This window comes from Hyposmocoma kahamanoa, unplaced genomic scaffold (genome assembly GCF_003589595.1).
Source record: "Hyposmocoma kahamanoa isolate Upper Pololo Valley unplaced genomic scaffold, ASM358959v1 95, whole genome shotgun sequence".
NCBI lineage: Eukaryota > Metazoa > Arthropoda > Insecta > Lepidoptera > Cosmopterigidae > Hyposmocoma > Hyposmocoma kahamanoa.
In genome coordinates this window covers 1,040,636-1,064,286 of record NW_020654972.1, presented here as the reverse complement: position 1 = coordinate 1,064,286, position 23,651 = coordinate 1,040,636, and the positions used below count along the sequence as shown (strand labels likewise).

Genomic DNA, 23,651 nt, shown 5'->3' with positions numbered 1-23,651 from the left:
GTGTTCTAAAGTTTATTTGCAAGAAACAAGTAACCTGTGGGGATCTGTTGCGTCCTGGCGCGCGTCCAGGGAACGTGTCGAATCAGTTCAAGTGGGTCTTTAGATAATGGGCTCGGGAGCGCCAAGATATTTATTGTACTGAACGTACTTTTAGCACGTAAAATAAACAATGTTGAAAGAGAGAATGAAAGAAAATATTTTTGGTCTCATTATTTTTTAACCGCCTTTAAAAAAGGTGGAGGTTCTAAATTCGACTGTATGTTTTTGTATGTATGTTACACGATAATTCTATAATAATAATTTTAGAACCGGTTTTGATGATTCTTTTTTGTTGGAAAGATGGTACCTCAGTACTGGTTTCATTTAAATTTGAAAAAAATATTCCACCTCTAAGTGTGACAAACTGGGGATGTATGACTTTTGAAGTCGGTTTTTAGTACTCTGTACTGACATTATTTAAGAAGTATAACTTAAATTTTAATAACTACACTTTGAGACCTAAAATTGTTTCCATCAAGCTTTTTTTGAGTTGTACATGTAAAACAACTGACGCTGGTGTCTCCGTCAATCAACATCGAAACATGACTTAAATAAGGTACCCAACTCAAATATAAAATAAAATTTTCAGTACATAACAATAAAATACTGTACAATAAATGATAAAATTATGATCTAATATATAAGTAAAATTAAAAATATAATTTTAATACACACATTAACTATTTATTATCTGTTATGTGCATATTTAATGTTAGCATGTATATAATTGCACTACTTAAGTTTTTAGTTCGTATAAAGGGGTGTTTACTGCATTGGTTATTATTTGTTACATGTCTGCCGTACACTAACTAAAACGGCTAAGTGACAAATAGCAAAAAATAGAGCACAAAATCTCTTTTACACAGACAGATAGATAAACACTTTATTCACTGATATAGCACAAATACAGATTAAGCATAAAAGAAACAACAAAACATGATTGTCATAGCAGTGAAACGGCGCTGACTCAGCATATGCCAAAGTTTCCTAAGGCGCTGGTTTTCAGTCAGAACCAACGAGAAGAAGAAGAAGAAGAAGAACCACAGTTAAAATTAGTTACCGTGTTCGACTTATCGGAACTTACATAACAATTTCAATATTCTAAAACTGGGTTATGGTTTTATATATATAGATATCTCATAAAATTATTTTGTCACTTAGCCGCGTTAGCAGACGGCAGATGTGTGTCTCTGCCTATATTTAATCAAAATATTTTAAATTTACGTTTCAATGTACCAATCGTGTCGCGCAGTTTCAAATCAAAGGGGGTATATTGTTCAGTACATTTCGTGCAGAATAACGAAAATTACCACGAAATCCTGTTCTACGGCGTTGGTTTTTCATAATTTTTTTATCTTGGATTATACCTTATTTGCGAAGTGAGAGTAGTGAGCCAGTGGAAGTAACACCATAAGAGGATGTCATCATAGTATTCATGTGTACAATGCATATATTTGATATGGTATCCATAATTGACGTGAGTGTGGGGATAAAAAAAGAACTAGCTACTGGCATCTTAATCCTAATCTAGAAACAGTATACGTTTAACGATTTAAAATGGGGCTTTTAAGCTGTCAAGACCGCGGGCTTTTCCGTTTTTGTAAGTCAAAAACAATAACCTAGCTCACTGCTAGTGATAGATGCCGTTTATTTATTTATTTATTTTAACAATATTTTTTTGTGCGCATGTTACGCGATAGTTCCGACATATGTGAACTGATTTTTTTGCAGGAAAGGTATAAATTTGAAAGTGGCAAATTAGAGGATGAATCCGGTTTATTGAATTTCACGCACTTTCTGTTGAGGCGCGTTCTCATTATGTCGTGACGACATATAGGCGTACAGTTTAAAGTGCCTTGTATATTTAAATGAAGTTGTTCACACGTAGAACAACACAATTGACTGTTGTTCAGGACATTTTTAACGTTACGATGAAAGAATGTCGTGAGAATGGGAAGAGCAACGACAGTCGTCTGACGATAAATAAAACGTCACGATAAAAATGTGACGACAGATAATCGCAGCTTCAAACGATTCTGTCGTGCCAACGACAAGGCGGCTACCGTGAACCGATAAGTTGTCATCACGATCTAGTGGGAATCTAGACACGACGTCGTTCAACGATAAAATAAACGTCCAAGACACAGTCACGACAGATAGTCGTGATATGGGACCAGGCTAGACGCGACAGTCGTCCAACGACAAATAAATCGTTGGGGACGTGCCCTTAACCGATAGCAATACAACTTGGTACATAGATGTAATTATTGGAATAAAATCAAATAGCAAACTTTTAAGGAGGGCTTTTCTTAATAAAAATTGTTACAATTATTTATTTAGAAACATAACAGAATTTACATTTATATCACTGTACAGTGACATAAAAACAGTATATATAGCATTTGATAGTTATAAAGTAATCGAAAGTAGCTGATAATTTAGTTCTACGGTAAGATATAATGATTGTTATTCAGTTCTACCTGCCCTGACAGATCGACAAGCCACGAGTGATTTCGAAATGCCTGTTCAAAATTGTGCAGACTCATGGGGTTGTGGACATTTACTTTGTTTATTTAGATTTATATGTCTATTTGCCCAAAGGTATATCAAGTTCTTTTTTTTATGTCGTACTTCCAATAGTACATAGATTCAGGATACATTCATTTTTAGAAGATAAAGAGTATGAATGAATAGTGTCCAGAGATCGATCTAAGCCACCGAATTGTTAAAAAGAAGACTGCAATACTTACGTAGAGGACCCAGTCCTTAGGGCTATGCGCATTGGTGCCACAGACGTATAGCCGGTTGCCATCACCCATAGGCTGAATCACGCGGATGTGGTTTCGGCAATCGAAGTGCTGCAAAAAATAGAACAATGAGTTAAGAGCTGTTACATATGGCAAACTTTTAGCAGCGATGCAAACTCGATGCAGTAGCAATGTAGTCGTTAATCGTCTACCTTTACACACACGCGCGACTTTAAGCAACGATGCAAACTCGCGATTGCGTGGCTACACTTGAGATTTATATCGATGTTTGTATCGATGCAGTCACGCGTTTGCATCGATGCATTTATTCGTTTCACGAACGCGCGTTTGCATCGCTGCTGAAAATCGCCGGGTGTAACCACTCTAACACGTGAGAATTAATGTGGCCTAGATTCTTAATTAAAATTAATTGAATTTGCATTGATATTACAATACTGACTTTATTTTACTGTGAGTTTTATCTCTCGTTTGTTTTTCGGCAGATTGATTTTTTTTTATTGCACGCGCGCCTCTTATTTTGCTAAAGCTTTATTTTCGTTGTCATTGTCAACCTATTATACATCTCACTGCTGGGCACGGATCACCTCTAAGGAGATGGTTGAGACCGTAGTCCACCACGCTAGCATAATGCGGCTCGGGGACTTCACACGTTTTTCTGCAGTTGTGAACTTTCATCGATGTGCATGCAGGTTTCGTCAAGATGTTTTCGTTCACCGTTAGCAAGAGGTATGGCTACTTAACATTCACAAATGTACCAACGGGAATTAGAAATTAAAGACAAAACGAGTAAAGTAAATCTTATCCACTTTGCTACTATCGCTGTACTTTAGAGTATTTTATTTCCTTTGTGGTTTTATAGGAACAGCCAAACATTTAAAAAAAATGGACTTGATATAAGTATCTTCTTTCGTAGATTTCTCACAAATGACACTACGGTAAATAAACAAAGATCTGCAACAAGCACATAGAAAAATTCGAAGTTTTGCTCGTTCGTTCCGTAGCTTGATTGGAAGAGCGTCAGGTGCGGTATACTGAAGTAGCTGGTTTGAATCCAGCCTGATCGAAGGCTACAATTATAAGAGACAAGTGGAATAATTTAATTCCTGTATACCAATAAGGGAATGAAATGAATGAATTATTGTCCGCATTTAACAAAATAGTCACCATATATAATATTATGGCAACTTTTGGTATAGTTTTGGTTCTTGGTGTTTCAATAGCCGATAACACATACTGATGTAGTGATTGACGCTTTGAAGGCCTTGTTGTTCAATAAAATAAAGCCAGATTTAATGCATCCGAGCAAATATTCGTTGAAGCGAAAATTAAAATACTCTGCATTGTGCATATTCGCGTCCTCGGGCAAAATTCATTGGAATAATAGTTATTCGAAAGTACGCGTGTGTGTTCATTCGTTCACAGGCCGTGATTATGCAAATTTGTGTCCGACATAAATTATGAAAGAGGACATTAATATTCTGAACGACAGAAATATGCATTGCTCGCTTTAGTGGATAAGCCCGTTCATTGAATGGTGCCAGTTCATTTCAGTCAATTAACGCTTTTTTTTCACTTAGATTTCGTGTGCTTTTTGACGTGAATATTCTGGTAACTATGTATATATACAGTGTTATATATCACTAACATTATAAATGACAAAGTTCTTGTACCAAAAATAAAAATTTAAGTTTTTACTGTACTATCTGACACTTGGTCGTTAAGGTAGTAAGTTCAAACGCTTTCCCGTCGACTCCCACCGCCGCTCCTCAATTTTGCATCGGACTGGTATTTACGCCAGTGCTTTCTTTTGTTGCCGCACAGACTCATTACCGTTTAGCGCGATTTATTTAAAAATTATTTTGTACGAAAGTAAAATCCGATGAATGATTAAAAGTCATGGAACAAATAAAGGAGGTTGTTAGTATTTTACAAACAAATGTTATAATTACCACATGTAATAATTTTTTTCTTCTTCATGGTCTATAATTACATTTTCTTGTCGACTGTACCACAGTACCTGTACCTACTAAGGATAAACCTGTAAGTACCAGCGAATCAGCGGGAACAAAATATTAATAATATTTATTATTGATCATCTGCGTGGGGGATCCGATTGGAATAGAAAATAATATAAAATAAAACGAATCCACCAGAGGATCGGTTTTAAGGGATCAGAAGTGAATAACTCAACATTTGTATGCCACTTTCATATCGTAGGTTGAATACTAAACCTATATACGAATATTGTAATCAAACAAGGAATTATTTTCTTTGCAATACTATTATTCAGTTGTAAACAGAAATAAATTAAACCTAAATAACGCTGCAGTTTGCGTTTAAATGTTCCATTGTCTTTCGAAAGGTGGTTATGAAATCATTGAAAAATAATAAGATAAAAATGTCATTACTTGGCTTCCAATATCATACAAAACACAAACAAATACAGTCAGGAAATTAATGTAATAACAGAAATAAATAATGAATAAAATTAATAATGAATGTTCTATGTGCTTTTATGTTATACTCTGTGAAGTGATTGTAAATGTTTTGTTTCTGTTTGTATTTGTGCTGAATAAACGTGTTATCTATCTATCTATCTATCTATCTAAATAATAAATCAAACGGGATAGAAGCAGGTCAAAAAGGTTTATAACTTTTCATTCGAGGGTAAGTCGAATATACAGCCCTCTTTAAAACTATATTCCAGTTCAATTGTTATATTGAATCGCATAAAGTTTAGTGAAGCTGGCGACTGTGATGTGGTAACTGTGGTTGGACGGGAGATTGAAACTAATTTTGCTCATGTCACGGCAAGAGCTTGGCTCACCACTGTTTGGACCAGACGGAATGGGGAATTAAAATTGAGATACAGTTCCGGAATTTACGTTTGTTGAGAAATATCTTTGCTTTGTGCTCATTGTCACATAAGAATTGTAATGTAACAATAAATACAAACAACAAATAGGTCGTTAGTGTAAGGTAATGTGACAATAATAGGTCCCAGGTGCTGGACACAGGCTTCTTCTCATAATGAGAGGTTTGGGCTGTCCCAGTCTGTCTGGGCGGGCCCAGGGCCGATTAAGAAGTTTATTTACATCACTAAATTGATTTGCTTATATGTGCAGGTTTCTTCATAAATAGGTTTTTTTCTATAATATCTAGTGACGACCAAGTCGTAAGCTTGGAGTTAAGTTACACGCCTGTCTATAACAGTTGCAGTGCCACTCAGAGCTTCCATCGCAAAGATATGAGGGGCACCGTCACTGCGCCCGTCACTTCGAGACATAAGTTGACAAGTCCCATGTGCCTGTACTCTCACCAGCACCCTTATCCTTCGAAACTGGAATGCAGTAATGCTGACATTACTGCTTGGCGGCAGAAATAGGTAAGGTGGCAATACTTACCTCGACGAACTGATTCGAATTAAATTGAGAACATAAATTCCAAAAAATACAAAGGTGCAAGGCCAGATTCGAACCCACGGTTCTCTGATTGAAAGGCGGTAGGGCAAACTATTACGCTACCGCGGCTATTACTACTATATTATAAAAAAATATTATTATGTAATTTATCAATATCAATTGCAAAATTACGTTATAATTCACTTTTACGCGGTGATAAATTAATGATTTTCCTTTAATACTACGAAAGCTCAGGCATACTGTTCATAGGTAGGAACTAGGGTATTCAGTCTCGCTGCATTTCCGCGTCCCGTGAAAAAAATATTGAGACTCGGTGCGGTCTCGAAAATCCCGGAAAAAACGAAATTTTCGAGACTGTTTTAAAAGTAGGTTAGCATTCTTATAGACTAGGCATTTAGATAGTCAAAACATGATATTTTAATTAAGTTCTTTATTAACACAAGTTATAAAATGAAAAATTATTTTTAATTTTTTTTTAAAAGTGGTATTAAAAAATAAAGCGCGTTTAGTACAGTTTCAGATAGAGTACCTTATTTTTTTAATATCGTTCTTCTATCTCCACAAATTATACTAAGCTGCACTCTACTGTGTTGCCACGTCCATGTAGCTAGGATAAGAAGAAAGTGATGGTTTAGTAGATTTTTAATACTTTTAAATTAAATTACTTAAATTTTAAAAGTCTCGATATTGTCTCGAAAATTCTAAAAAAGTTTAATTTTATATTAAGTAAAATTTTATTCCCGGCATAAAAGTCCTAGTAGGAACTGAACTTGATATAGGGGTAATCCTAGTGATGTTATCATGTATCAGTGTCTAGAACACTAAAATGAATATGATAATATTCTGCCGAACTGAATTTCATGAAATATTCTATTATAAAAATATTTTTTACGCACATAATTTGCGAGTGTAGTGCAAAAATACGTACATACCATGTAACTTAGCTGTTTATGATACGTAAATGAGCTCGTTCGAGAAGTCCGCACATCAAAAGTAAATAGTGTTTAAAGTCCAACTTCAATATTGGAAATCAACAGGGACCGACTTCCTTACATTATTGGTTGCCGAAGTTAACGTAAACTTGGTCAGTTATTCCTAAATTATGCTTCGGACTGATTCAATAAAGACCTTTGAGACTTCTTAATGCAAACCTTGTTAAGTTGCTGATTTATATTTGTCTTCCTGATGAAGCCTACGTTTCGGATTGACATATAGTTGGGGATAGTAATTAATATAGTTTTTGAATGAACACATTTTTCCAATTTACTTTAAAAAAATGTGAACTTGCAAGTTGTACCTTAGGTTGCGTTCCCATTATGTCGTAACGGTTTATTTACGGTCGCGACTAGCCTGTTCCCATATCACGACTATCTGTCGCAACCATGTCGTGGACGTTTATTTTATGCTTGAACGACTGCTGTTTTCACTAGATTGTGAAGGAAATTTATCGGTTCACGGAAGCCGCTTTGTCGTTTGCACGACAAAATCGTTTGAAACTACGATTATCTGTCGTCACATTTTTGTCGTGACGTTTTATATATCGTCAGACGATTGTGTCGTTCTAGCTCTTCCTGTTGTCTCGACAGCCTGTCGTCGTGACGTCAAAAAAGTTGTGAACGACAGTTAATCGTGTTGTACTATATGTGAACAACTTCATTTAAATATACAAGCCCCGACATAATAAGAACGCGCCCTTAAAAGTAGATGTTACATAAATATTTCATATTTTCGTATTAATTCATAGTTTTATTTTAAGAACATTTTTCTAATAATTTTATGCTATAATTATTAATACAAAGATCGAACATTAAGAAAAATTCCTACAATCTGGCTTGATTCGAACAAATGCTTTCAAGCATACCGTGCCAGACACTCTCCCAACTGGACTACGGAACGAACCACCACACTTTATGAATTTATCTACGTGCTTGTTGATGAACTTTGTTTTTGGTTTTTAACGACTTGTTTGCCGTAGCGCCATCTGTATGAAATCTATAGAAATAGTATAGTAGTAATATATTCTTTCAATATTTTTTTGTGAAATTACAATATGTTCGAAGGATAATGGTATTAATAATTATTAATACCATTATCCTTCGAACATATTGTAACAAACCAGTGGAGTAATTTCACAAAAAAATAATAAGATTGATTTTTGCCTTATGAGATTATTTGCTGTCATCGAGTATAACCAGAAATAGAAATGAAATAAGGGTCATCTATCCCTGGCAACTCATCAGGTAAATGGATCTTATATCACTTTTAAATATCAACTTTCGTTTGCGCTGAAATCACAAATTAGAAAACTGAAATAGTACAGCGCCAACAACTGACCTGTGTGTACGTCTCCGTATATTCCAAAAATATTCTGTATTTATTGTAATAAAGATAATATATAACAATGGGGTCTGTTTGGTGGTGGGGAAAAACAGCAAAACATCTTATTACAAAACAAACGAAATCATATTCCATCGGTAATTAAATATGGAAAATGTAATTTTGCAATTTTCGGCCATCATAGCAAAGCTGAAGTTAAACTGGTCGATTTCAAGTGAAACAATTGACGACACCCGTCAATTGTTTCTTTTGCGAGCAGTTGTCACCGTAATGATTTGGCAGAATAGTTTTCAAAGAAATTAAATGACATTTCGTCTCTATCTGGTTATATACTCGATGTTTGCTGTAGATGACATAATGACCCGTGTTAACAAACAGCTTAATACAACAAGAAGTATTTCCACGTCTCTTGTATTAATGGGCTATAATCATTGATATTTTAGACGGTATCGATATCTGCAACCACGACCCCGGGGTCTTGGAGTTATTCGGACTCAATAACTATTGGTTACGTGCTGAGTGACGTTTAGGAAATTTTGAGTTATCAAAATAGAGAGTTATCTTAATGAGTAATTTTTGGTCTTAACAGATAATTATTAATAAAGACAGTTGATTTGAGTAACCTCTAAATGTCGATTTTGAACATGAGAAGAATTGATTAATACGAGTTTAAATAATATAGAAATACTTGAAACCTCTCATTGCATTCCGAAAGTATGAAAAGTGTACTGAAATTGAAATGGTTTCAGGTGAAGTAATCAGAAGATGACGAAGGTGAAATAAACAATTAAACAAAGTGCACTGTTGGCTCATAAAAAGTTTGCGCCTTCTTCAGTACCGGAGGAAGTTTCCTCGAGATTGTTCTAAAGTAATTATCGGATTAATATACTCGGAACGTAGTCGTACGTATACTGACGTGAACAGCAAACTGTGAACACGAACTGTTGTGCGCTCAGAAACATTCGGAATTAAGCAGGAGAACAATCAGGCGCACGTCTAAGTTTCTTTTAACGGCACTTAGTCCGAAGCGCGCCATAACTCCAATGCGAACTAATGCCTTCGATTGGTCCATTTCGTTAATTATTCGCCACTTTGTACGTAAGTAGATTTACGGCCAGCTTTTCTCGACTTTCTCACGAAAAGGTTTTTTTTCAAGAAATGCGCTTATTTTTCTACGAGTATAATGGCTTTTATTGGAATTTTAAGGGCATCGATTTGCAATGCCAATGTAGATTTTTATTGCGCTTTTATTTCTCTTCCGGAGTACGTTCTAGTAATAAATTAATACAGAAAGATATAATTAGAATTTCAAGTTACACTCTTGAGAGAAAAAGACGATACTGCGCTAACAAAGAAAAGATTTGTTAGGTTTAACGTTAATAATGTCTTGGAACACTGGTTATGGAGTGTAAAAGAACAATGGGGCAACTTTTGTTATTACAAGCATGTAGGTAGGGTTCGAGATTGTCGCCTATGCATAATTTATGCATAAATCTTAAGTCTCAAGTCATCTGATTTAGCTTGCTAGTGAATTTTCCCTAATAGCGTCACGACGAGCAGAAAACTTAAAACAACGAGTGTCGGCGGACCGGCGGCGGCGGTGCCTCACGGAATTTCGCCGACGGCATTTTTCCAGCCTTTTTCGTGTTACGACATCGTGTTTAGAGAAAGGAAAACTCGCCGACAGCGAGAAACTTTGATTATAGCCTTCACGAGTGGCCGTTCTTTCCACGATCGAGGTGATAGACTCGGGGATATTTCTTTTTTATGGCCCTCTTTGATACTAATAAAACAAATTTACTTTTTTCTCTATTGGAAGAGTTGGAGTGGGTAGCATGTGGTCTATAGCTTTTCTTTCGTCGCTATTGCAGAAGTTTGACCTTTTATTTTGTGGGTTATGTGCTACCACAATATTCAGTGTTTTGGAGTAAACTTATGAATTTGCTTGCACAAGTTTTTACCTTTTGTGTGTGTATTTTCTAGATGCGCATACAGGTTTTTACTGCTTACTTTGTGACTTTATGTACATTTGACATGAGACGTTCCATTTCTGGTTGTGCTCTTTATGACTTTCTTATTAGATCTCCAACCCACAGGGAGTCAACAAAGAGATATATTGCGGCGTGTATTCTACTTAACTTTGATAGCCGCGAAAACGCATAAGTCATGAGATGAGCTAAACAAAGGCGAAACTCACGAAAAATCGATGACAAAAGTGTTAGCGAACGAAAATAGAGGAAAGCACTCAAGCGTGCGAATCGCTCGCACAGTGGGCATTATCGAATTAGTCGATCGAAGCAAAGCTACTCGCAATAATCGTCGTTTGCCGATCTCGAGACAGGGTGTAATGTAACCGCCGAGAAATAAAACAAATATTGCTTTTACGCTGCGATTGTAAATCAAAATTAACGGCCTTAATATAGCAGAGCAGAGCGTGGCTCTAAGCTCCCCGCTATGAAATATGCTCGCCTCCCGCCGCTCACTGTTAAAAATGGGATTAACCCTTGACGGAAATAGTGCTAGTTGTGTGAGTAATTTTCCAAGTAATAAAGAAAGTTTGATTAAAATGTTTTAAAATGAAACAGTGTTTATTCAGTAGCTTAAAATTACCTCCGATTTTCCTTTGGACACGCATTGCGCGACGTTGCTGGGCTCCAAATTTATGGCATCTCTCTGGGAACAAAACAATTTTACGTTTTATTAAAGTACATGCCAGCTTAAAATTTCACGTCCTTGTGGAAGACATAATTTTTATTACATCCTCGGATTTTGCCTTTAATGAGATATTTTGTCAGATAAAGTTGGTTTTCATATCTTTAAAAAAAAAATAAAAGAGTCGTATCAAATTTTATTGCATTGCAGCGTTTGTTTTGTTACTTACTGTAGTAGTAATATTATGAGGTTGAAACAAAATACAATAGAGAAAAAAAAAATATTTAAATAACTTACGTCGCAATGTGATGCGCTAATATTATTCATGTTCAGTCGATATAATCGGTCCCTGTGAACAAAAAAGCATATATTTCACAAAAGTTAAATTATTTTGGCGGAGACCCGTATCCAACAGCACACTAAAATTTAAATTACTGTTTATGTTAAAAACTTCTGCCGAACTAAAATGGATTAGGGCCAGTCACAAGGATGCATAGAAAAACGGACCAGGATCGTCACACTATGGAAAGCCTGGAGTCTGTTGACGTCGAGAAAATCTTAATATCTACCCTAAAGACTGGCAGGATGCAGCAGACCGACAAAGGTGGAAGCTACATAAGGAGATATAAATAAATAAATATAAGCCAACATCACATACATTGCTCTGATCACAAAGTAAATAACTAAAGCACTTGTGTTATGGAAATCGGAACAACGACCCGAGACAATATAGAAAAGTTAGTTTTTTGCATTGACTGACTGATGACGACACCATGAAAACCGGTATGCAAACCACTAAACCCCGGAGGTCGTCAAAGGAGATATACATGTCTTATATAAACTATCGTGGACTGTTCGTAAAGGAAAGTTACATTGTATCGAAATTCCAATAAGGTTATATGGTGATCGCTTTACAATGCAAAATGAGCTTTTTATTGATATTGCGAGTGTGGTGTCGCCTGTCACGTACTCGTAATCAACTTTTCTTAGAACCACCCCGTGGTAAATATGTATTGTTATGGCAGCTATTATCATTATCACAGTTATTACCCGTAACTATATACCATTGGAATTTAAAAAAAGTCAAGTGTAAGTAAACCTCATATCAAATTTATCAAGACGGATAATTACATTATTATTGTTATTATTGAGTGAGTGACAAGTAAAGTCAATAAGTACATGTACATGACATATAAAGTAATTCGTGTGTCGTCTCGTGATTGACTCATAAATATTTGCATTTTCTGAACAAAAGCAACGCTGTTGAAAATTGGATTACTGAATAAAGAAGTTACTATAAAAATAATTATATTAACACTATTAACATAATTTTTCTTGTCTCTTTTCCTTAAAACAGCAATTGAAATAAGTAAAGTACTTACATGGCTCCGACATAGAGTGCGTCTCTCTTGGAGTCCACGAAGAAAGTTCTGTAGTAGAGAGTGCCACAAGAGAATTCCCGGACATGATCTGCAATGAAAAACATAAAAATTAGCATAATAATCATGAAAAAAAAAAGTACTTTATTTGTAATAAATATATTGTATAAACACATTGTTTTTAAAAACAAAATATAACCTATGTTATATGTATATTACCTATTATGTTACTGAGCAGAAATGTATTTCTGCTTCAAAAGTATGATTCAGTAAACATGTATGTTTACTGAATCATACTTTTGAATGATAACTAAATTTTGCTGTCACGAAAATTTCTTTAATAAACATATCCATTTAAGATCGCACAAAAAATTCTGGGAATAAACCTGTATAATATGAAAGACGTGTTCCATTAGAGTAAATATTTTTCTAAACACGAGTGACATCAAAGGATCATGAAGGTCGCATACGCGAAGATACGTTTGAGTCATTCGAGTCAAGTTTTTGTGACTACATCAAAGGGCACTGAAGGAACAAGCAGATGACATCGGGACCCGAAAAGATTAGAATGTTTCGAATATGTCGAATTGCTATTGCAAGTTTGAAGATAAACTTAAGTTGAAGAAAATAATAACACCGACTATTACAGACATTCCAATTATTAGTTTATGTATCCGCGTGTTCTTTAAAATAGAGCATGGCTCCAAGATATCCAACAAAAAAACAGACTATATACAAAGGAAACTTCGGGAAGCGTATAAAATAACGATGAATGATTGATGAACGGGATACTGCAAATGCCCTGAAGGAATTGTTTTAAGATTGTCGCAAGTTGACCCTCTCGTTGACGCAGTAAATAGGCTGTATTTTCTAATTCATGTCTTCTTTCTTTATTTATTGTTAATATTTTAGAACAGGACACGTTTGGGTCGCGTGCGTCGGTGAAGTGCGGGAGAACAGGGGCGCGGGACGTGGAATGCGGGATCGAGTCACGCACTGAACCCGATGTTTACTTTTACGACATCCGACAATTGTACGCTAGGCTATAAATTGTTAGTAAAACGTGATTGCTGATTTCTGTAAAGTTTTTTGACAAATTTTTGATAATTCAAACACTTGTTTCGTAACCACGAACCATTTCAATTACTTTCTATAGAAAGTATACAAACCAGAGTTTTGACTTTTCAGCTGTTTTTCAGTCATGTTTACATTTCAGTATTTTCGACGCACCACTAAAATTTAACCGAGTGTAAACGTTTTCAGAAAGCACCCCACATCTTCACGCGGAAGGCTTTTCAAACTTCTCTTCCATGTCATTGTCAACTTGTCTACCTACGTTTTTAATACATTTTTCACAAAGCCGGGCATCACTGTCTACTGTCTTCTCTCTAGGCAGGCTTAGACGCAGACATCGAAAGGGGATGGTATTTGAATTAAAACGGTACTTATTTTTGAAAATGCGCGACCAAGCATGAATTTTTGAAAGGAAATATCTTGACTATGAGATCAGTTTTATTTTTAAAAACATATTTTTACTCCAGTAGACAAATGCCTTATTTTCTATGCTAGTTTTGATGCGGAGAACTCCGCAGGGGAAACGTTGTGTTCTTGAATTTCACTTTACATGTCATCGCGTGTACTTGAGCACTACATTATCAGTACCTCTTTTGAATATGCATTATGCATACGGCTATTGGAAAGAGATAAGGGATGACACTTTAGCGGAAATAAGTGAAGCTCCATGTATATTGAATTTCAAGCACCGTCATAAGTAGTAAGTTCTTGAACTTACTTTAAATTGCAATGCAATGTGAAAAGGAATTGACAATTTATAATGTTTAAATTTTCATTCGGATTCAATCTCCTATTTTCTCCTTAAATTTTGTCTGAGTCATGAAGTCTCAAATGGTTTTTGAATCGTAAACAACAACAAAGTGTGAGTGGACAATGTTGTGCCGCAAATGAAGTTAGAATAGAGAATGCAGACGTTGGGGAATCGGGCAGGTGCGAGGTTTAGGAATCAGCATTACAGGCAGACGCCTTTGGGACTGCAACGTTGTATCGACTTTGCATATGCTGTTAGTCATGTTCAGTTTATGTGGCTAGTTTTATTTGAGTCCGCGACATTAACTAAACTTGGAATCGAATCACGTGGGACTTCCAAAGTAGGAATTTGGAGTTTCACAATGCCATACATCTGATGTTTCTTTTTTGGAATAATATAACATAAAAAGAAAACAGTGGATGTTACAACTAACTTATATTAAGTTTATTGAAAATTTTGAAATTATTTCACTAGTTTGTTATAATTTTTTAGTTTGTTATTAATACACAGATCGAGTATTAAGAAAAATTCCTTCGATCCTGTTAGATTTGAACCAGCGACCTCGCCACACCGTGGCTGACGCTCTGCCAACTGAGTTACGAAACGAACCAGCGGACCTTAAGAATTTATCTGTGTGTGCAACAAGCTGCAGATCTTTGTTTTTTGGAAAACCAAAAGTACGGCTAAAAAAACGACTTTTTTTGCCGTACTGCCTATTGCGATAAATCTATGAAAATAACTATTTAGATGTTAAACCTAATTTGAATCTAGAATTTTTTTATGATACCAAGTGATGGGACGACCTAGTCGTGCGCCTGGTGGTAAGTGACACGCCTGTCCATAACAATTACAGTGCCACTCAGAACTTTAAATCACAAAGATCTGAGGGCACTGCCACTGCGCCCGTCTCCTGAGACATAAACTGACAAGTCCTATGTGATCATGCTAATTTCATTAGCAATCTTACCCTTCAAAACCGGAACGCAGTAATGATCATATTACTGCATGGCGGCAGAAATAGGTGAGGTGACAGTACTTCCCTGAACTCTCTGTCGCTCTTTTTCTCGCTCTTTCACAAGGAGCTCTATTGCTAATTTGAAGTACAGTATTTCATACGAAAGGCTTTTTAAAAGCAAATGCCTTAAACTTCATACAATCTTAGAAATTGAAAAATTTGAGCTATTTTAAGAGTAATTTATTTGCCTATGAAATAAATATATTTTTGATTTGATATAAGCAATATTTAAAAAGAATAGTACAAAGTCTTCTCTAACGGTAAATATTATGTACCCATATAAATATAATGTACCCATAATATTTACCGTTAGAGAAGACCTTGTACTACTGAATATGAATATGTTAATATTCAGTATTTTATAAACTTAAAACACATTTCTGGCTATTTTATTGAGCCAGACAAGATCATGGCCATAAAAGCCTTGTAATTTTCATATGAATACTGTCTAGTATGCAAGCTTCCATTACATTTAGACCCAATAAATGTTAATGCTCAAGTGATCGCTCGGAGTCGAATATTCCAAGGGAATCGTGCAATGCCCTCCTCACGTTATTGAAATGCCTGACTATAAATTTTCTTGGAATACCTTTCCTGAAATACCTGCCATAATGCTGGTTTTGAAAATGTTTTACATTTCACAGTCGCCAATTATATTACAAATAATTTAAAAGCGAATTCCAGTAAAATCTCAAAAAGAAAGTTAGGTTGTCCGTAAGTACGTTCACCCAAATATAAAGGAATGCTACGTGGCGGCGTCCTATATATGTGGCAGTCGGCGTGAATATTTTCACCGGCTGAGGGGTTCGACACTATGAAATACATATTTCAGCGGTGCGGCGTGGTTGTCGCGTCATCTTTCACAGCGACTCTTGTCAGAATCGTATATTCAGTGGTGCCTGCATTTTTCATTATTCAATCTCCTGTGTAGTTCACAACTTTGTGAATTTGTTGGGTGTACAACAGGGTAACATTTTACCCATAGTTTAAAAAAATCTATAGTGCGCGTATGTAATGGACATGAATAGCTTTATATACACAGTTATAATACTTCTCATTTGAATCCTTTTGTTAAAGCTGGATTAATTTAAAGGCAATGTTCTATTCAATTCAAGAAAGGTTTCTCACTGAACTATTTTAAAGTAGTAGTGAGGCGGTGAATATGACTCACTTAATTAAAACTGCAGTCCAAGTTGAGAAGAATATGCAGATTAGAATGGGTAATTATAGAAGAAGTTGTACGTGCTTCTGGGGTAATAAGTAAAAGTATAATTAGTGGGCCGAGCTGTATCAAGATCAATGCGCACGCGATCTGTTTAGCGGCGACACGACAACGCGCCCACTACATCTGATAATAGGCTATTGTTTTTAATTTTACTGTTTCTTTATTGTTTAAGTCCATTTAGTCTACTTTTTATCGTTTAGTCTACTTTTACAAATAGAGCAGAGACTTTTTCAACATCTGTTTAATGCTCTGGACTAATTATTATTATCCTTTTGTAGATATGAAATTATCATTGAACGTCTGTATTTACCATTTTTCTTAGTGAATCGAATTATATTTTCATTACTTGGTATGTATAAATATTCTCTGCAGAAAATAAACGGATTTTTATGTTTAGGCTTGTTACCTATTCTGTTCGAAATTCCAAAACTTTTGCTTTTTCATATTATGATTACACGAATAACAAACTTAACTTCATTGGGGTAATTGTTTTATCGCATGAGCACCGTTACATTGGTCAGGTAAGGGGTGGGCTGAGGGCAATAGTAGGGGGTGAGAGCAGACCCTCACAGCTGGAGTTCAGAGGAAGAAAGTTATAATAAACCAATGCACGTTCCAAGATCCTATCACGCTAAATTATTTTGGTCAAGGATAACTTAACCAAACAACGTTTTGCTGTTATGAATATTATAATTTGTACACCTACCCTTATTCGAAGATTTTATTGGGTCACTAATATTGTAATGAAATGATGTTTTCTGGAACGAGACCAAATACAAAAACATTGTTCCTTGGAAACCTTTGATATTTTATGAATGAGTCTTAAGAAATTCATCACAATTTTGTTACGTCTGTAGCTACTTTCTGGAAAGCTTTGCAATCAATCAGGTCGACGACGATTCAATCGACAATAGCTCATACATCAATCGCATGAAATTCGTGACAATACGTAATAGGGCTGTGCGACGTTTCGTAGGCAAAGCGCCATCGTTTCATTTGATGGATTACACGGCGATTACGGGCAACAGGAAATCCGCGTATTTTTCATTTGGCAATTGTAACGGTGTGGGCGCGATATCAAAATATCGTTGTACACGGCACCGATTAGATTAACGGCATACAATTGGCTTACATGAAAACTTTGCCCCATTACCTTTCTATAATACCTACTCGTTGGTTTGGATTAATTCGGAACGCGCCTCGGGGTGTTGTTTCGTGCCGTTATCGCTTCTGTCTCCAACAATAACATTGACAAAGTCAAAATTAAATATTTTAAACATTTCGTAAAAGGATTTTAATTACTGTTGAAAACTTTGACTCATTTGTAAATAATACGGGTTTTATGGAAAGTACTGCTTTTTGTTCTGCGCCGGATTATCTAATTATGTAGTTAGTATGTATAGCAAAGTTGAAGTCATCCCAGCCTCAATATAGTTTCGTTTGTAAGTGGAGATTGTAGCTAGCTTTGTTCCTTCTGGTTTTTAATAAAATCTGATCTAGCCGTTGACAACAACAAGCAAGCTGCTGGTGGTTGCCACTGACCGCCGTTGCCAGCACGCGAAAAGAATCCTTAAGATGGTAACGCGTCGATTTTGCTGATAGTATATCTAAGTATTTTGAGATGTACATTTCTATATGTCAGTACTTAAAAATTAAAATGAATAGATATTATGGTATATAGTAAATAAAAAACGTACTTCAAGCCAAGGTAGCTTTCTACGACGTAGACCATTTTCGGCGTAGCATTTTCAGCCAACGAATACAGAAATTCAAATACTCTATGCAGTAAAAATTGACTTTTACACGTTATACTATGAAATCTTTTCACAATCTCGTAATATATACACTCTAGAAACCTAATAATTAGCTTACGATAGAATCTAGTCACGTTCTAAGTAAAATACACTTGACTTTAGCTAAAAGCAAGAGTTAATCAAGATACGTGTAGTTTCAACTCGACTACGCTCATCAATGTTCTATACATTTTAAGAATATTTAAATTTAAGTTCAGAAAGCAACGAGGTTTTCGTGATTATTTATCACATATATTATGAGTAAAGCTATTGTATAACTATCTTGCCAACTATCATGGTAAATTGTATGCGTTCTTATAATATTAAATTTCAAATGATAATATTGTTTTTCTTTCTAATAAGTTTTTCGCTGTAGTATTTGTGTTGTACTGTTCAGAAACGTATTTCCTATAAATGATACATATATGAACTAACGTTGATGATTACGATGTTCCCAATTAGAAAATAATTGAATTTGACTACATATAAGTAAATATACAGGATGTATGTTTCTTCTACTGCTGGGTATTGTATTCGTGTTGAAGTAATTTTACAGCATGCTCATCTACGTCTGTTCTCTTTGGGGTCAATGTAAGTGTTGGTGCTAGCCTCGACCAAGGATCCCAAAAACCACATTTGAAGAGTCTCGTATTACAATTTATAATTTTTAACAGACTTTGAAAAAAGGTGGAGGTTCTCAATTCGATTGCACGTTTTTTGTATGTATGCTACGCGATAACTCCGGATTTATGAACCGATTTTGATGATTCTTTTTTGCTGGAAAGAATTCTCTTTCCTAAGGTCACTCACCTTAGTAGTGGTCTCATTTAACTTTGAAGAAAATGTTCCACCTCTAAGGGCGGCAAAATAGGGGATGAATCTGGTTTCGCGCGCTTTCCGGCTACCGATTACAATAAAACTTGGAAAATAGATGTAATTCCACTTTCGAGGTCAGTTTTCTTAGTACTTTGTACTGAGATTAATATAATATGACATATAAACATTAGATTGACCGCGCTTATATTGTATGGGGGTTTTTTTTGTTGAACTCTTTAGTTGCAGCCTGTGTACAACTGAGATATCCTTTTATAGATATTATTTTCCTTTTGATCCGAAAATTTGTAATGAAGTCCTTAACTTCATAATCCCGTTAAACTAAGTTAGTAAAACTTGTCATGTCAGTATTTGAGCCCACTCGATCCAATTATTGATTTTCTGTTACCGTATGTACAGAAGTTGGCTAAGTTAAAATAAACTTAATTAAAACTCATGGCCCTCGATAATGTGGCTAAGTTAGGAAGGGCCTCGTTAAGTTAGTGTCGATTAAAATAGTGTTGGAAATGAAAATTGAATCAACCTTAGGTCAAAACTATGTACAAGTTTATTATCAAGTTATAGTTAAGAATAATTTACTTCAAAGATTAAAAAGTTTCTGTGCCAAGCTTTGTACGTTCCACTACTCTGCGCGAACTTCTTCGTAAAAAAGAGAATGCGGGTTATTAAAAGTAAAGTTTTGCCGACATTACATAAAATTTCATACGGAACAGCAGTTTAGTATAACGAAGCAGCGAAACTCTATGCATAACAGACATACACTAAACTATAATATTCTAAAATAGTATCTTCAAAATATGACTAAAGTCAAATGAAGACTTCATCACTGACTCCTGCCCTACACTTTCAAAAAGCGGCTGGCTTATCACCTGAATTTCGCCCTTCACTGTTTATTAACTCGGCTTTATTAACCCGCACGCTTCTCTGCGGTATTTTAGGATTGAGTTTCCGAGGTTTATCTGTGTTTAATACAATTTTTGTAAACGTCTACACGTGTTCTTCATACTACGTATTAAAAATCTCTTCACCTGTTGTTTGTATTATATTAACGGCATATTTACTTTCTGTGTATAATCAACATTAAAATTATTAGAACGGTCACTACATATATACATTAAATTTTATCTACATTTTTATAAATATCTATAGAGATTAATAAAATAAAAATTTCTTTCGTCTAGTAGCCAAACTAATCTCGGAAAGTATGCCTCCTTGAACAGACTCATGCAGTTACACAATGACTTGATTATGACCAGAGGCAGTGATATAGACATAGACATGTTTGATATAAAAAACACTAAACAGTTTATTTTCATTCGCAAGCTAATATTTTGATCTTTATATCCCTTATTATAAGGGATATAAAGATTATTATAATTATTGTTGTGATTTTACATGTTTAATTAAGTCTTTTTGTTTCATTGATTAACTCTACATTTTACATTTTAATAGCTTTGAGTTCGAAGGTAAAAGCGCACCTTGAATTCACATTTCAAAGACATTGTTATAACTTGGGTATTAAAACAACAATATATCAAATAATTCGAAAGTGTTGCCAATGGATCGAATATCTAAAGAAACTAGAGAAATAGCTTTTGGAAAATTATTTCTACATCATCAAATAATTTTAAGACCATGTTTAATCGAATATAAAAGTCTATAACATTGACTTACAATTATATGGACGTCGGGTCCGCGCTAAAAAGTGTCCGCACTTGTAAGGCGCTAAAATCGTATACAGAGCGCGACACTCCGCTTTAGTCTTCATTTGTTCTACGGACAGCGCGATACTGCGATGACATAACAATTTAAATTTCGAATAGGTTGACTTGGGACATTTTTTTCGTGGTTTTTGTATTAGACCCGTCGTCCATTTATTTGTAAGTCAATGGTCTATAATGTAAATATAATGTAATTTTTGCATGCCGACGAGAGATAAGATTTGTTGCACTTATCTTTGATTACCAAAGTGTTGTTTAACCATACCTATACTATGCAAATAAAATAATTTTATTTCGTAACGTGTGTCATTAATAACTACGAGAATAGCCTACTATGCTATACTATACTAATAGCATAGTAGGTTATTGGTCCTCCATACAGGCTTTCATCCCTTGTTTCGCCCCATTTAAGATTTATTTTGGTGACAAAAAGTAGCTTATGTCATTCTCCTAGGTCCGGTTTAAATTTTACAAGTAAATTTTAGAACAAACTATCAAAAACGAGGAAAAAATCTTTAAGTACCATTTTCGCAAAATTGCTTACCAGTATTCAATTAGAGAAATTGTCTGATGCATGAATGAAATGTTACCAACACTATAGGCATAATTGTAGTGTAGGACTGGGAAAATTACGATGTGGGTAGAGAGTAGCAGTGAAAGTGTATTACATTAATTAATATATCTAAGGAATGTGTATATATTAAACATACATTTGAAATTGAGTTCACAAATTATAAACGCAAGTCTGCTTAAATTTTACAAGCAAAATTCAACTACTCTTCATTAAATGTAATATTACTCGTAAGCAACGATTTTATTTCCTTCAACGTTTCTCAGTAAATTAATACTTCGAATGGCTATTAATTCATATTTATGTAGTCGCTAGTTCTTTATTGCCTGTTTTATTATAGGACTAATTGCGTTGAAAATTACAGAAAAAGAAGGAAATAGCGGATCATAAAAAACCCACTCCCAGCGAACTTCAGCGATTTAAGTGAGCTATAATATTATACGGGTGACTGCCTACGCGAGAGGGCGTCTCGCTTTAGTTCTCGATTTTACAACTACTTTGTTTCCTTGAATATTGCACAGAAAACAACATTCAATGGTCACAAATTTTGTGCAATTGTTTCTGTTGCTCATAAGCTTTTATAAAACTTTAAGTTTTTCTTACGATTTCAATAGACACTATCAATTTACCTAACCTTTAAAAAGTTTTATAGAACCGATAAAAAGCCTCTGCCAGGTAGTCATTGTAATCCTTTTACCATTCATCTTCTCAGACACGAAAAGGCTTTTCCGAAGCGAGGACTAATTCCGAATGCACCTCCAATCGTAAAAGAAGTCGTAAAGAAGCGACTCCCCTCAAACCGATGCACGGGAATCAGGGAACAAATAGTTGATTTCTTATTGGCTTCCGCCCAGACTCAGATTGAAAATTCGCCATAAAGACATTGAGACACGCCTGGTCGGATTAAAGGGGGAAACTAATAAAGAAAACTTTTGCGACACCGTATTTTTAGCAAACGTGCTCTTAAAACTCATTCACCTTTATAAGGTTCGTAGCTGAGAGCAATAGATTAGAACAGCAGTTCGCGGTCTAGTCGCATTTCCCGAAGGATTATGAAAACGAAATTGCACAAATGTTATAGCTCGAGTTGATTAAGTTTTTCAATCTCTGTACGAATTTAATATGTCTCTCGTCTGGTTTCAAACAGCTACTTTGAGGTCCCATTGAAACATATTTTAATAACGGAGCTGGAGTTTAAATCGGATAGCTTTTAGTGTGAGATAAAAATGTCCGTGAACTCGTGGCGCGAGTGGCAAAAATTATGAAATACGAGGACGCGGCGGAGAGGCTTGGAGCAGTGGCGGGGAGGATAATAAAGACAAAACACAGCAATAAACACGTTCTGAAAACATGTCAGGGCGTGTACACAGCCTCGAATAGGAAACGGGGTAATGTGAATTTCATTTACATAAATTATCACTGGGAATCGTGTCTGTCTGAGGCAGCGGCGCGGGGGCGTCTTCGTTCTCTTGTTTGCGCAACACGTCGTGATCGCCCATGGGGACTAATTTACTCGGCGCTTTTAGGAATTAAATACAGCGAGATATTAAACCTTTTCAGTACAGTTAACGATTCAAATGAAATAGCTAAACTTTTAACCAACAATATAAAAGTACTGGAATATAGCGTGAGTAGGTACGGTAACCCTTACTACTCCTACCGCAAAGCAACAGTGATGTGTTCCGGGCTTCTGTAGGTAGAACTGTAATAGCTGACAATAGATTTGCGGTTCTAAGAGTGCTTCCTTAGCTAACTAGATTATAATAATAGGTTATATAACCTGAGCTATTGTAGTTGTTGCAGTGGACTGTATCAATGGGGTTCGAGTGCTACTGAGGAGTGTGCAAGACCAAAGGAAGTAATAATAATAATACTTTATTTCGGAGCATAAAAATATCATACTATGTTAATAAAGAACTTAGAACAAGATTTAAATCGCGTATATTTGTTTTTTCAAACAAACCGATGTTTCGGGCCCTTTACAGGTCCTATGGTCATGGTTGACTGAGGTGGTACAGTCTTTAACCAGTTATGTCTAATATTGATGCAAACCACCCTATTTTTTCACTA

General features: G+C 35.4%; 1 protein-coding gene across 3 annotated transcripts in view; it reads right to left on the bottom strand.

The window, feature by feature from the left end:
- Positions 1-23,651, bottom strand: part of LOC113238179 (semaphorin-2A) — a 512,200-nt gene that overhangs the window by 46,303 nt on the left and 442,246 nt on the right. For all 3 annotated transcript variants that reach the window (XM_026474944.1, XM_026474943.1, XM_026474945.1), the window contains 4 exons: positions 12,601-12,688; positions 11,516-11,567; positions 11,177-11,239; positions 2,790-2,897 (listed from right to left, as the gene is read on the bottom strand). In XM_026474944.1, coding sequence (XP_026330729.1) covers positions 2,790-2,897; positions 11,177-11,239; positions 11,516-11,567; positions 12,601-12,688 — 311 coding nt within the window. The remainder of the gene's footprint in view (positions 1-2,789; positions 2,898-11,176; positions 11,240-11,515; positions 11,568-12,600; positions 12,689-23,651) is intronic.